General features: G+C 32.9%; 1 protein-coding gene and 1 pseudogene across 1 annotated transcript; one reads left to right on the forward strand and one right to left on the reverse strand.

Annotated features, from left to right (window-relative positions):
- The window catches only part of LOC119574523, a 2,766-nt pseudogene extending 1,618 nt beyond the window's left edge, over positions 1-1,148 (forward strand).
- An 11,296-nt stretch (positions 1,149-12,444) lies between these two features.
- LOC119574033 lies at positions 12,445-13,562 on the reverse strand. The gene is made up of 3 exons (XM_037921123.1): positions 13,272-13,562; positions 12,906-13,064; positions 12,445-12,507 (listed from the first exon to the last, which is right to left on the reverse strand). Exons 1-3 carry the CDS (start codon positions 13,560-13,562, stop codon positions 12,445-12,447), a joined length of 513 nt encoding a protein of 170 aa, XP_037777051.1.
- Positions 13,563-16,345: the final 2,783 nt, after the last annotated feature.

The raw sequence follows: 16,345 nt of genomic DNA on the forward strand, positions 1-16,345 counted from the left end.
GCTAACAATCGAAGGCAATTTGGAGATCAAGCGAGACGATTCCGTGTCCAGCAAGAGTTTCTTCCGCCGTTTCTGCTTCCCAGGACTCGTGAGTGCCGACACCGTGACGTCCGGGATGTCATCTGACGGCATCCTCACTGTTAGTGTACCAAAGGTAAGTCTATACAATCATTTTCACTAATCTTCTCATTTTACATTATGGATTGCAAACGATTGATATAGTTTTTCAAGCATACTTGAATAATTTCTAAAGCGTGAAAATCTCCGGTTTTCCAGACTTCATCTAAAAAAACAGAAGAAAAAGAAACTCTCACAAAGGAATCAAAATCAGAACAGCAAAAGCTTCGTTCCAAATTTCAAATACTGTGCCAAGCGGACTGAAGCGACATCATCAACTTACGAACAAAATTATCAGTGAGGAAAAACAAAGGAAAAGGCGCCCATAGTAAAGACACAGTGACGACCAGGCCTTCCCATCTCCTCGAAGGGTCAATTCTTTTCTGATTCCTTCTTCGAAGACGTTCGTAAGGACTTCGAAACGGCTGTCAATGAAGTCCTCAGCAGGCATGACATTATGAGGAGTGCCAACGACGATCTCTCCTGCACCGAAGTCTACGGGAACATGAGCTCAATGATGAGACTCAGGCAATGAAGACCACGGAAGATCAGCACGGATATAAGGTAAACATAAGACGTCGCAATGAGATATCCTAAGTAGTAACTGCAAGTAATGACTTCACTTTTTTCGTATATCACAAACGAATAATTGTTTAACGATATCTTTTATCATTCTTAGGATGATTCACATTTTATTCAATATCACTTATCAGGATGAATTTTTGACTTTTTTTTCTCATTAAATTAGGTGGTGTTGGACGTCCACGACTTCATGGACAGAGACATCAAAGTGAAGGGGTGGACAACAAGGAGGTGGTGGTGGAAGGTCGTGCAGAGAAGAATGACGGAGCCTTGAGGTCAAGCAAGAGCTTCTGTCGACGTTTCACTTTTCCTGGCGCAGTAGACATGAATGCTGTCACTTCAGCAATGTCCTCTGACGGTGTCCTCACCATCAGTGCACCTAAGGCTGAAACATTAGGTCGCTGAAGTTTCAACCAATTCTTCATAATGCCAAGACTATGAGCTGTTACAGACGTATTAATGTAATTATTTGTGTGTTGACGATATTTATATACAAGCCTGCTACAATATATATTTTTTTCTGAATCTATTTTCATATGAAATAAAATGTACTTATTTATACTGCATTTCACATAACCTGTGCTATCATATATAATCTAACTTTTATAAATGATATTCTTTAGTGATACTTGTATTTCTGGTGAGATTCCTTATGCTCAAATGGTAATGCTAAAGTAGCATTACAGGTACACATGTTACACAATCTTGGGCATAGCAGGTTGCCAAGCTTGGGCTACAGAAAGATATAGATACATATATACCGTGAAACGCACGATTCTGTTTTTACCTTAAAAAAGACAAAATCTTTATTCGATAAATCATTTTGTGTAAGTCTGTCAGTATAACACGATATCATATTCTGAAATCTTCCTTTTTCACTGGAAGAAAAAAGAAAAGGACTTCGACTGTCTCTCCTTGCATAATAATTATTTTATACTACAGTGAGAGAGAAGTGACCGTAAAATCGTTTACTTTTGCATGGTTTAAATTTTCTTATGTTTCTAAAATAATTTCTATATACATTGAACATTAAAACGACAATATTTTCGTAGCGTGATAAAGTACGGTTGGTACAACGAGGATGTAGACGGAGTAGGAGACATACCAAGGCGCTGGTGACGCCTATATATATTATATATATATATATATATATAATACAATATATATATATATATAATATATTATATATATAACATAGACTAAATATACATATTAATTATATTATTATTATATATATATATATATATATATATATCTATATATATATATATGTAAATATATATATATATATATATAGAGATATTATATATATATATAGAAATATATATATTATAATGATATATGTACATATATAAAATTTATATTTATACTGATACAGTACATAAAGACATAAAGATATATGTAGTATTAATATATATATAACTATACTTATATATATAGATAAACATACATAGTAATTTCGCGAACATCGATTGTTTCGCACATAGATGCAAAATAGATGAACCATTCGAAACTTTTGAAGATATATATATTTTTTTACACACCAAAGAAAAAGTGGTCACTTCTTTCAAACAACTGTGACCTAAGGTTGCATGATTCTTTTTCGAATGAAGGAACATGATAAAAAATCGTACAATTGTCTACCGAATGCTACACACCACACCACACACATAGCTATATATATCTACAACACACACATACATAAGTATTAAAAAAAAGTATACATGTATAATTCATATGTATATAAAATATATATATATATATATATATTATATAGATATATATGATATATATATTGTATATACATATGAATATTATTACAGGTATATTTATATACATGATGTATGGTGTGTGTATATATAGATATATATGTGTGTGTGTGTTGTGTAGATTCGGTAGACAATTGTAAATTTTTTATATCATTTATTCGAAAAAGAATCATGCAACCTTAGGGTCACAGTGTGGAAAGAAAGTGAACCACTTTTACTTTTGGTGTGTAAAAAACTATCTATATCCTTCAAAGTTTCGAATGGTCCATCTATTTGCTAATCTAATGTGGCAGAAAACAATCGATTGTTCGCGAGAAATACATAGGTTGGGTATCTATATATAAAGTATAGTTATAATATATAGATTATACCTACATATATCTTTATGTCTTTATGGACATGTATCAGGATAAATAAAGCTGATATATGGACAGATATAATTATAATATATATAATAGATATCTATATAATATATATCATAGCTATATATATATATATATATATTATATATATATATATAATATATTATATATAATATAGTTACATATATATTATATATAATATATAATATATATATATATATATACTATCATATATATGTATATATATACAATATATATATATAATATATATACATATATATATATTATCTATATATATATATAGATATAGGCGTCAACAGCGGCCGGGTATGTCTCATACTGTCTACATCTCGTCTGTACCAACCTGTACTTATCACGGCTACGAAAATATTGTCGTTTTTATTTCAAGGTATCATAAGAAATTATTTAGAAACATAAGGAAAATTAAAACCATAGCAAAAGTAACGATTTACGGTACGACATTCTCTCCTCAATTTCTCTGTTATTTTGTGATTATCTTTTCTAGCTATTTTCGAAGCCAGTGGCAACCACCTCTGCCACGCGGCCAGAGGTTGCCGACCCCTGGTTTAAACCATATTAACCATAGAAGCACAGGCCTAGCACATTCATTAAACATTAACCAAAGGTCACACAAACCTGGGATTTGGAACTTGCGATTTTCTTCAAGTGTTTCGAAGAAACCATCCGTTTATCAAGCCTATCCAACTGCGAAACCGATGCTTTATTTCGCGAAAATGGAAGATAGGTAAAAGTAATCCGCACATGTGTAAAACAAAATATATACTAAAGAATGGCAAAAATAAATAAATAAGCTAATTTTCCCATAAAAAGGCAACCAACGAATAAGGGTAAACCTATTTTTAGCTTTACATAATTTCAGCCAATGCATATGTTGTCTAGCTGCCTGTGAATCTTCGTGCCGTGTAGTCGCTTGGGAAGTTAAGCGTCCGACAGAGGCTTTTCGTGGACTTGAAGTCGCCCCCTCTTCCTTTCCACTCGAAATTCCACCACCACCTGATTGTCTTCCACTCTTAACCTTAACGTCTCCACTCTTGAGTCATGGACATCTAGCACAACTGTTAAACAGAATCAAACCATGAAATATTTTTTTCCTTGGTTTTTCTTTTTCATTTTCATTCTAATTAATTTTTAAATAATCGGTTTGCATGACTTATTAAAAAAAAAGGTCTCTTTTTCACGATATTTTGCCTTTCAGGTAATAGAGTTTGGACTGAGTGTTTTTACGATCCCCATTGTTTTTAGATTGTAAAACTAACCTTGTGATTCTGGTCGTCTTCGCTAAAGACCATGACTTGGTTCTCGTGCTGCAATGCGCTCTCTTACACGTCTGTAGCAACTCATCAGATCACTTACTATACATAGATTCCTCCCACGTATCCAGGAGTTGGTCGATGGCTGTCTCAAAGTGCTTACGAATATCTTCGAAGAAGGAATCATGGAAGAAAAGTCCCCTTCAAGCCCCCAATGAGGAGACGTGAATCCTCTTAAATTTGGGAGATTTTGGTTTCTGTTCAGCAACAAGGGTGGTTAGTATTTTTGTTGGGAGAGAGTGAATCCTTTTTGCATTGCGGAGATCTCACGGTTTCCTGTTTCAGTTTAGTATTTTGTTTTCCATATTTTTCTAGGTTAATCGCTTCAATAAGCGTTAGAGAGGTTTCGGTGGAATATTGTAGATACAGCTTGCTCTGTTCCTCTTGGCTGGCTGGTTGCGAAGTTCTGGCTCGCCCGGGCCTTTCAATATGGCCCGGCCTGTGTCAGCTTTTTTATATTTACATAACAAACATACTTTGTGTATGAAATAATCTGTGACAAACGTGTAGTGATAAGCCACGCGCACACACATATATATCTGTGTGGGTATCTACATATATATATTGATGTCTAGCTATAAATACAATATATGAATGGTGTGGATATATTTATAAATATATATATATACTATATATATATATATATATATATATATATTATATATCAGATATTTTCTGCCAAAAACGACAGCTGTACAATTTCCCTGAGTAATCGAGGGAAAACAACCATTTGATTTTATGTTCATGTGATCCTCAAAACAAACCTTGTAAACGCTCTTAACTGTGGATGTATATTCTAAAAGGGTCCCATCACTTAGTTTTACCAGTTATCTTCGTGAACAATCATAAAAGCAAATGTCACAAAAACACTTGGAAATAGGGAACCCTCTGTGGTATTTGGTAATTGCATTGTTTTTTCTCTCTCTCTCTCTTTTCTTCGTTTTTCTTTTCATGTTATGCACCAGGTCTTTGCGACAAGTCCATGTGTCGTTTGTGTGTTTTTTCGATAAGGTAGCAGAAAGCACAGACAAAGTAAGTCATACACATGTAAACAAAATAAGATTATTTGAAAATAGAAAAAGCCTTATCCTTTAAATTATCCAAAATAATCAATAATTCTTAAACATGCATTGTTTATAAGATAAGATTACAGTTTCAGCTAATGAAATATGTTTTCCCATGCTGCTTGTGGAATCTTCGTAGGTGTGACAGTCAAGACGCCATCGGAGGACATTGAAGTCATGGCCTCCATATCCACTTTGCCTGGGAAGTTGAAGCGTCGACAGGAGCTTTTCATGGACTTGAAGTCGCCCTCTTCCTTTTCCACTCGACCTTCCACCACCACCTGATTGTCTTCCACTCTCACCTTAACGTCTCCACTCTTAAAGTCATGAACATCCAAAACAACCTGTGTATAGAATCGATTAATATATATATATATATATATATAATATATATATTATATATAATATATATTATATATATCATAATAGTGTTGTGTGTGTGATACATATACGTATATTACATACACACACACATATATGTTGTATAGCACACACACACACACACACAACCCACACACCCACCACACACACACACACACACACACACAACACAACATATATATAATATCATATATATAGATTATATATAAATAATATATATTATATATATATATAATATCTATATATATAATTAGATATATATGTAAATGTATATAGATATATAATATATATATATATATATCTATATATATATAAATATATATATATATACATAAATATATATATATATATATATATCTATTATATATAATACACACAGAGCATGTTTACAATGTCTATATATAATATATTACTATATATAATATATATATATATATATATCATATATATATAATATTATATAATAATATATATATCATATATGTATGTGGGGTGTGTAAGTGTTGTTATATTATAATGTTACATATAGACCTAATAATATATATATATATATGATATATATATATAATATATATTATATATATGTATATATGTTTGCATATGTATCTACTGTGCAGTAATTTGATTGATTGCTCATATGAACCTGACGACTAACCTTTTAACACTATTGTTTATGTCTTCCTAAAGAGTCAATCACTGGGATTTACAGGAATGTAACTTTCCTCTTACACAAAGCGCTTGGTAGACGATTGTTCAAGTTTAATTAATATCGAAAAATAATCATGAGTGCATAAGTCACAACAATTGGAAGTTGTGAACACTTTTTGCATTTTACTTAATTTCTTCCTTAAGTTCAGTTTTCTTCACACACACTTGCGTTTGGTACTTATGTTTTTCTTCACACACACACACACAAACGCGCGCACACACACATATATATAGATATATATCGCAAGTCACAATTCTAAGAAATAGTGAACCCTCTTTGCATCTGATACTTACGTTTTTTCTTCAAGAGTTTCGAAGCATCATCTATTATGCACTTTATGCGAGAATCGATATTTATTATTATCATTATTTCGATAAGTTCTCGAGAAAAGGAGGCAGGTAAAGTAATACACACATGCAAATAACTAAAGTTTATTAAAAAATAAAATAAAATAAAAAATAAATGAATATTTTTTTTACTTAAATATACATTGCTTTTAATACTAAATTACACCTTTCATCTAATGAAATATGTTTTCCTATGCTGCCTGTGGAATCTTCGGAGCCGTGACGTCAGACGGCCATCGGAAGGACATTGGGAAGTCACGGCCTCCATATCCACTTTGCCTGGGAAGTTAAAACGTGACAGAAGCTTTTCATGACTGAAGTCGCCTTTTCCTTTTCCACTCGACCTTCCACCACCATCTGATTGTCCTCTACTCTAACCTTAACGTCTCCACTCTTAAAGTCATGAAAACATCCAAAACAACCTGTATGTAGAATCGTTTAAGAGTATTTATTTTTCTAGTGTTTTCGTTTATATTTTGATTCTAATGAACATCAATTGTTTGCGTGCCATAGATAACTTCTGAAAAAAAACTAACCTTCAAGTTGAATAACTTCTGGACAATTCATGTATATGAATATTTGAGTTTGTGTTTTTGCGATACACATGATTTTTAGATTGTAAATCTAACCTTGTGATTCATGCGGTCCTCGATGAAGGCAAGACTTGGTCCTCCTGTGCAAAATTGACGCTCTCTTCCACGTCTGTAGCTATCATCAGATCCACTCACAGGATTTGGCTTCTCCAACTATTCCAGGATTTGGTCGATGGTGTCTCAAAGTGATTCCGAATATTCCACAAAGAAGGAATCGGGAAGAAAAGGTCCCCTCTCAGCAATCGGTGAGAACTGAATCTCTTTGCAATTGGAAGATTCTGGTTTCTGTTCAGCAAGGGTGGTAGTATTTTTGTCCTCCATATTTCTTTAGCGGTTATCACTTCAGTAAGGTATAGTACGTCTCGTGGAAATGTAGATAAAGCTACAGCTTGCTCCGGAGTGTTGTTTCCGTTGTGTCTAGCAAGTGGCGGCTCCTGAGCTTTTATGTGGCGCGAGTTGGATGTGCGCCCACTTTCCACTTCCATCTGGACCCGAGATTATAGTACGCTTGGCAACATCTTGATTTGAAATCTCGTGAATCTTCTAGTTCCCAACTTAAGAAGAATGCATACAATATGCTGTAAATGCTTTATTACTATATATTTTCAAAGATATCTTCCATCTTATATACCCCCCCCAAAAAAAATATATATATAAATATATATATGATATATATACACGCATATTTACATATACATTCATACATATATAGATAGATATTATATACAAATACTTACCAACAAACATATATATAAATAAACAAAATGTGCGTCTGTATATAAGAACATATATAAATATATATATGATATATATATACACGCACATTCACATATACATTCATACATATATATAGATATTATATACAAATACTCACACACAAACATATGTACATAAACATAGTGTGCGTCTGTATATATTGACAATATATGTATGTATACATATGCTGTAAATTTGTGTACAAATACACCCACACAGTCATATATATGAATGCTTGTGTTTATGCCTCTATATACCTACATTTAACTGTGTGAAGGGACTATGTATATATAAACATATATGTATTTTTTTTAAATGTTAATTATATAAAATATGTATGTATATATATATATGTGTGTGTGTATATTAATATCAGATAACCAAGTAACTTGTAATGCTCTTTAACATACACTCAGAAAAAAAAGCATTTTTACCCTTTGCACAAACTAATAGCAAAATATCGACGTAGTGTCGAATAGCGAAGCAAGGTAGCTAGCTCCGTAATCCGGTGTTAACAGGGAGAAGTGTTCAGTTCCTTATTAACCACAGATATAGGTAACGATAGTTTTTTTTTTTTTCTTTTCTTTTCTTTTTTGACTGTTCTCTCAGAGAATGTCGTTTCTGTTGTGTCTATCAGGAGGCGGTTGCCGAAGCTTTTATGTGGCACGAGGTGAATGCATAGGATTCAACCATGTGGTAAATGCTTCAGCACTAACTTGGTGTTTTATACGTATTCCATTTCTATAGGGACCTCATTTATATAAAAAGACACACAACACAAGTATATGTGTATGTATAATTTATATATACACGCACACACATGTGTAAATATATATATATATATATATATATATATATATATATATATATATATACACATATACATATATATGTGTGTATGTGTGTACGCAGATACATAAGCACACACAAACATACTATGTGTGTGTGTCTGTAAGTAAAGTGTACATATATGTCTGTGCACAGATAGACGTACACGCATATATATATAAAGCATGTGTGTGTGTATATGTATACAAACGTGCATATATCTACATATATATGATTGTGTGAAAAGAATATATATTTACATATGCATATATTTACATGTATACATATATGTGTATATATAAATCAATATAAATGTAGATATATATCTGTATATGTGTATATATAAACACGTGTATGTGTGGATAAATTTAAATATCTATATATAAACATGTGTATACAATATATATGTATATATACATATATATACATATACATGTATATATATTTACATATATATGTATTTATGTATGTATGTATACCAAGTATTTGCTGCAAAATCAACAGCTACCATATACACTTTGCCTGGGTAATAGACAAAAGCTGCCCATGCTTGTGCCTTGTCTTTTACATGAAACGATCAAAGAAGTGACCCTTCTTTGGTACTTGTCTTCGATGGTATATTTCTTCGATAAGTTCGAAGAAACTTATGTGTTTCACACGATAACCTTGTAGCATTGAGCACACCCAGTCTGTGATGATTGAAATCATCAGATATAAGGCTTTACTTTTTCGTAGTATCCGTTGTGAAAATAACATACCCAAACCAGCGTCTGGGTATGTCTTATGCTCGTCTACATCTCGTTGTACCCACCTGTACCTTATCGAAGCATTTTCGTTCAATGTATTATGGGAAAAAATAGAAACATACGAATTTTTAAACCATGATAAAAATAACGATATACTATACACATTTTCTCTCTCTTTCTGGTATTTTGTTTAACTTTTTTTCTTTCCTCCGAATCACGTGATGTGACATAGACAAGAACTCGTGCCAGAGGTTGCCGATCCCTGGTTTAAACCATTAACTATTGAAACACAGATGTAGCATATTCATATGTTTAAATCATTAACAATAGAGGCACATGTGTAATGAAACGATGGTATTTTTTAGATAAGTTCGCGAAAATGGAAGGTAAATAAAGTAATACATATATGTAAACATTTTTTTTTTTTATTAATTAATAAACTTGATTTCTACATTACGTAAATCTATAATAAATATCTAAACCTACATGGCTTTTCAGTTTACATTGTAATTTCAGCCAATGAAATATGCATTTCTATGCAGTCTGTGGAATCTTCGGAGCCGTGATAGTCAAGACGCCATCAGAAGACACTGCGGAAGTCACAGCCTCCATGTTCACTTTGCCTGGGAAGTTGAAGCGTCGACAGAAGCTTTTCAATGGACTAAGCGCCCTCTTCCGTTTCCACTCGACCTTCCACCACCACCTGATTGTCTTCCACTTTAGCCTTAACGTCTCCATTCTTGAAGTCATGAACATCCAATACAACCTGTATATAAAATCAATGAAGTCTATTTCTTTTCCCTGTTCTATCTTTTTAATTATCATTTTAATGAGTATATAAATAATCTGCGTAACCTACATCATTTCTGAAAAAGGAAATGCAATTGTTTCTTGTATTCATGTATATGAATATTTGAATAAGTGTTTTCCGTTATATATAAATACTAACCTGTGTGATTCTGGTTTTTTGTTTTTTTTTTTGGGTAGTCTTCGCCTGAAGTGCAGACTGGTTCTCTTGTGCTGCAGATTGCGTCTCTACACGTCGGTAGCTGTCATCAGATACTTACTGATTTGCTTCTCCCCACGTATCAAGGATTTGGTCGATGGCGTCTCAAAATGCTTCCGAATATCCTCGAAAAGGAATCATGGAAGAAAAGGTCCCTTCTCACGATGGGGAGAAGTGAATCCTCCTTGCAGTTGGGAGATTCTTCCAGTTTCTGTTCAGTAAGGGTGGTAGTATTTTTGTTCTCCATTTTTCTCTAGCGTTTATCACTTTAATAAGGTAGAGCACGTCTCGTGGAAATATAGATGTAGCTACTGTTTTCTTACGAAGCGTTATTTCTCTTATGTCTAGCAGAGGCGGTTCCTGATACTTTTATGTGGTTGTGCGAGTTGGGTGTGTGCCCAATGTCGTTTGGACGCAGAATCAAAGCTTGGCAACGTCTTAATATGAAATTTCTTGAAACTTCCAGATTTTAACTTGAAAACAAATTTCAATGCATATGATATATTCATGCGGAAATGCTTCAATACCAACTATGCACTTTTATAGATATTCCAATACTGTATGGAAATCATTTATATATAGAAACACACACACGAATACAAACATACACAGGCACACTCATTCAGAGTCACACACACACATACACGCACATATGTATATCCATAGATATGCATGCATATATATATATATATATATATATATATATATATATATATATAGTATATAATATTATATATATATATATATATATATATTATAATGATATATATATATATATATATATATATATATAAATATATATGTATGTATGTGTGTGTATGATTGTGCAGATATATATATAACTGCGCGAAAGGGTTATATATGTATGCATACAGTATATACTTATGTGTGTTTGCATATTTACATATATAATCGTATATACACACACAATATATATACATAGATAGATATAAATGCATGTGCATCTGTGTGTGTGTGTGTGTGTGTGTATGTGTGTGTGTGTGTGTGTGTGTGTGTGTGTGTGTGTGTGTGGTATATGTGCATATACATTTATATTCTATTTCAAGAATTCCCTGCAAAAAAAAGAATGCTTTGTACACTTTGCCTGGGTAATCGACAAAAACTATCCATTGCTTTATTATTCATGTGGTCCGAAAAACGGACCTTTTAACGTTTTTTCCCCTACGTAATATATGCCGTATATGTGTATATATACATTAAGTATGTAGATTATGTATATATATGTATGTATGTATGTATTATATATATTTATATGCATATATGTAAATATCAGTATAGATATGAATAAATATTTGCATATATAATTATAACAACATCAAATTATAACATAATTTATATATATTTTTATACATAACAATATATATATATATATGCATATATCATTTCAAAGTGTGTGCAGAACTCAACATTCTTGTAATAGTAATCACACAGCACGACTATTCTGCTGAGTAAATCAATAATTATTTGTCAATGATGACTAAAATGATCACATATCAAGCTTTACTTTTTCGCAGTAGCCATGCCGTAACTTTACTTAGGCGTCACCAGTAGCTCGTATGTGTCTCATACTCTACATCTCGTCCTACCCACCTGTACCTTATCGCGGCTACGAAACATTAAACATTTAATTCAGTGTATCATAGCATATATATATGTATATATATGCGTATATATATGTGTATATATATATATATATATATATATATATATATATAACATACGAAAATTTAAACCATGATAAAAGTAACGATTTACGATACACATTCTCATTTCTCTCTTTGTTTTGTTGATTATCTTTTTTCTATGGTCTTTCAAATCACGTGGAAAGCACTCTGTGTGCCAAGTCTGCCACGCGTGCCAGAGGTTGTCGACCCCTGGTTGAAATCATTAACCATAAAAGCACAGGTTTAGCACATTAATTTTAAACCATTAACCACAGATCACAGTAGTTGGATTTACTAATTTTTCGAAGAACCATCCGTTGTGAAGTCTATGCAACAGTAGGAAACCAATGTTTTTTTTTTTACGGAAATGGAAGATAGGTAAAGTAATACACATATGTAAACAACTCATTTATTAAAAAATATAAATAAATAAATAAATAAATAATCTTAATTTTCACATTATGCAAATCAACAATGAGTAATCAAACATACATTATCTTTAGCTTATACTATAATTTCAGCCAATGCAACATGTTTCTCTATGCTGTCTGTGGAATCTTCAGAGCCGTGATAGTCAAAACGCCATCGGAAGACATTGCGGAAGTTACGGCCTCCATATCTACTTTGCCTGGGAAGTTGAAGCGTCGACAGAAGCTTTTCATGGACTTGAAGTCGCCCTCTTCCTTTTCACTCGACCTCCACACCACTTCATTATCTTCCACTCTACCTAACGTCTCCAATCTTGAAGTATGGACATCTAGCACAACCTGTATATAGAATCAATAAAAATTATTTTTCCCTGTTTTTATATTTCATTTTCATTCTATTGAATATCTAAATAATCGGTTTGCCTAACCTTCAATTTGATTTTTTTCTCTCTCTCTGCCTTTTTCACGATATTCTTGCATTCATTTATATGGATATTTGAATGATTGTTTTTACGATTCACATTGTTTTAAGATTGTAAAACTAACCTTGTGATTCTGGTCGTCTTCGCTTGAAGGCCATGAACTTGGTTTCCTTGCTGCAAGATTGCGCTCGCTTACACGTCTGTAGCTACTCATCAGATCACTCACGGATTTAGATTCTCCCCACGTATCCAAGATTTGGTCGATGGCTGTCTCAAAGCCCTTCCGAATATCCTCGAAGAAGGAATCATGGAAGAAAAGTCCCTTCTCAGCGATGGGGAGAAGTGAATCCTCTTTACATTTAGGAGAGTCTACCAGTTTCTGTTCAGCAAGGGTGGTAGTATTTTTGTTCTCCATGTTTCTCTAGGGTTTATCGCTTCAATAAGGTAGAGTAAGTTTCGTGGAAATGTAGATAAAGCTGCAGTTTGCGCTCTTCTCTAAAGGTTGTTGCTCTGTTGATGTCTAGCAAGAGGGGCGGCTCTGCTGGATGCTTTTATTTGTGGCGCGCGTTGGGTGTGCGCCCAAAATGTCTACGTTCGTTTGGACGCAGGATTATAGCATGCTTGGCAACATCTTCATCTGAAATTTCGTGAAACTTCTAGTTCTCAACTTCAATGAGATGAATGTTTACGGTACAACCTTGTGAGAAATGATTCAATAATAACTATGCGTTTATATTTCCCATCATCTATATGGCCTTAATTTATACCTGATCGCCTTCCACTCTAATCTTAACGTCTCCATTCTTGCAGTCATGCACATCCATTACAACCTGTATATAGAATCAATGAAGTCTATTTGGTTTCCTTGTTTGTTTGTTTGTTTGTTTGTTTTATAGAACCACAAACACACATACATATAAATTTATATATATACATGCACACATATAGATGTATGTAAATATTTAGTTACACTAATTCGCACATGCATACGCATACACAAAACCAATACATACACAAACAGACTTTGGAGTGTTGTTAAGGACAACAATCTGTGTGGTGGGTCTACATGTATATATTATGTCTGGACTATATTATATATAATCTCATGAAATTTATATATATATATTATATATATATATATATATCTATCTATATATATATTATATTAACATATATATATAGATATAGTATATAATATAATAATATATAATTATATATATATATATAGATATATATATGGTATTTCTGAAAAATCAAGCAAGCTACTAGTACGCTTTCCCAGAGTAATCGACAAAAATTACCCACTCATGTGATCCTCACAATTAACCTTGTAATACTCTTAAACGCATTTATTTGAAAACAGAAAAATGCCTAACTCACTTTAACATTATCCAAAATAATAAATTAATCTTAAACACTGGCATTGTTCTAAATAGATTACAAGTTAGCTAATGAATGTTTTCTCTATGCTGCTTTGTGAATCTCCGTCAAGACGCCATGGAGAAACTGCCTGAAGTCACGGGCTTAAATGTTCACTTGCATGGGAAGTGAAACGTCAACAGAAGCTTTTCATGACTTGAAGTAGCCCTCTCCTTTTCCAGATGGTGGTGGAAAGTCGAGTGGAAAACCTCGAACCTTACTACCACCATCTGATTGTCCTCTACACTAACCTTAACGTCTCCACTCTTGAAGTCATGAACATCCAAAACAACCTGTGTATAGAATCGATTAATATATATATATATATATATATATATATATATATATATATATATATATATATATATATATATATTATATATATATATATATATTATACATATATATCATTTAGTGTGTGTGTGTGTGTGTATACATATACGTATAAAATGATATAACATACACACACACACACACATATATATATGTGTATATGCACACACACACACACACACACACAACAACTAACACACACAACAACACACACACACACCACACACATACTATATATATATATTGTTACGCCGGACAGGCTCGTCTCTCAGCCACCAACACAAGGCAGTCTCGGCAGACGCGTGTTATCAAGGGTCGTGAAACAATGGCCAGCTCCAAGAGGCACGAGCACCACAGCGTCCCAGAACACCAGGGGAAAACGCCAAGTAGCGAGGGCAGGGCAGAAATAAACACAAAATGGCAGTTCTTTCCTTTATTTACACAAGTTATTTAGTCACTTTTCTATAGGCACAAACAGGGGGAAACCAGCATGTCACACTGCACGACTACAAGTTAAAAAAAGGGCAACACAAAGTTATATCAGGTCACAAGGCCACACACGAGGTCTTCACAGGAGACAGCACCAACTCCGTCTCTCGGCTCTTGTTCCTCGCGCCTCCGCCACGACCAAGCTGCATGCGTCAGGTCGCCAGGTCCCTTCAGTGTTAAACACAGTTATGTGGATGTCGTATATATTATATATATAATATGTATTATATATATATATATATATATGTATATATATCTATATAGTATATATTATCATATAGTAGATATATTATATATATATATATATACACACACACAGTAGCATGTTTACACATGTATATAAAGGATATTATAGATAATATAGAATATATATATATATATATATATCATATATATATATATATATGTATGTATGTGGGTGTGTACGTGTATGTATATATATATAATATACATATATGCCTAATATGTATATGTTTGCATATGTATTTACTGTGCATATATCTGTGTATGTGTGTTTATGTTATATTATGTATTTCCTGCAAAATTATCAGCTTCCATGCACACATTGCCTCGGAAATTTACAAAAACAGTAATTTGATTGATTGCTCATATAAACCTGACGACTAACCTTTTAGCATTATTGTTTATGTCTTCCTAAAGAGTCAATTACTAGGATTTATAGGAATGTAACTTTACTCTCACACTAAGCGCTTGATAGACGATTGTTCAAGTCACAGGTCACAACACTTATAATAGTGAACCCTCTTTGGTTTGGTACTTATGTTTTTCTTCACACACACACAAACGCGCGCATACACACATGTATAGATATATATATCGCAGGTCACAATACTTAGAAATAGTGAACCCTCTTTGAATTTGATACTTTTTTCTTCAAGAGTTTCGAAGCATCATCTATTATGCAATTTATGCGAGAATCGATATTTATTATTATTA

This window comes from Penaeus monodon, chromosome 6, assembly GCF_015228065.2.
Source record: "Penaeus monodon isolate SGIC_2016 chromosome 6, NSTDA_Pmon_1, whole genome shotgun sequence".
In the NCBI taxonomy this organism is placed as follows: domain Eukaryota; kingdom Metazoa; phylum Arthropoda; class Malacostraca; order Decapoda; family Penaeidae; genus Penaeus; species Penaeus monodon.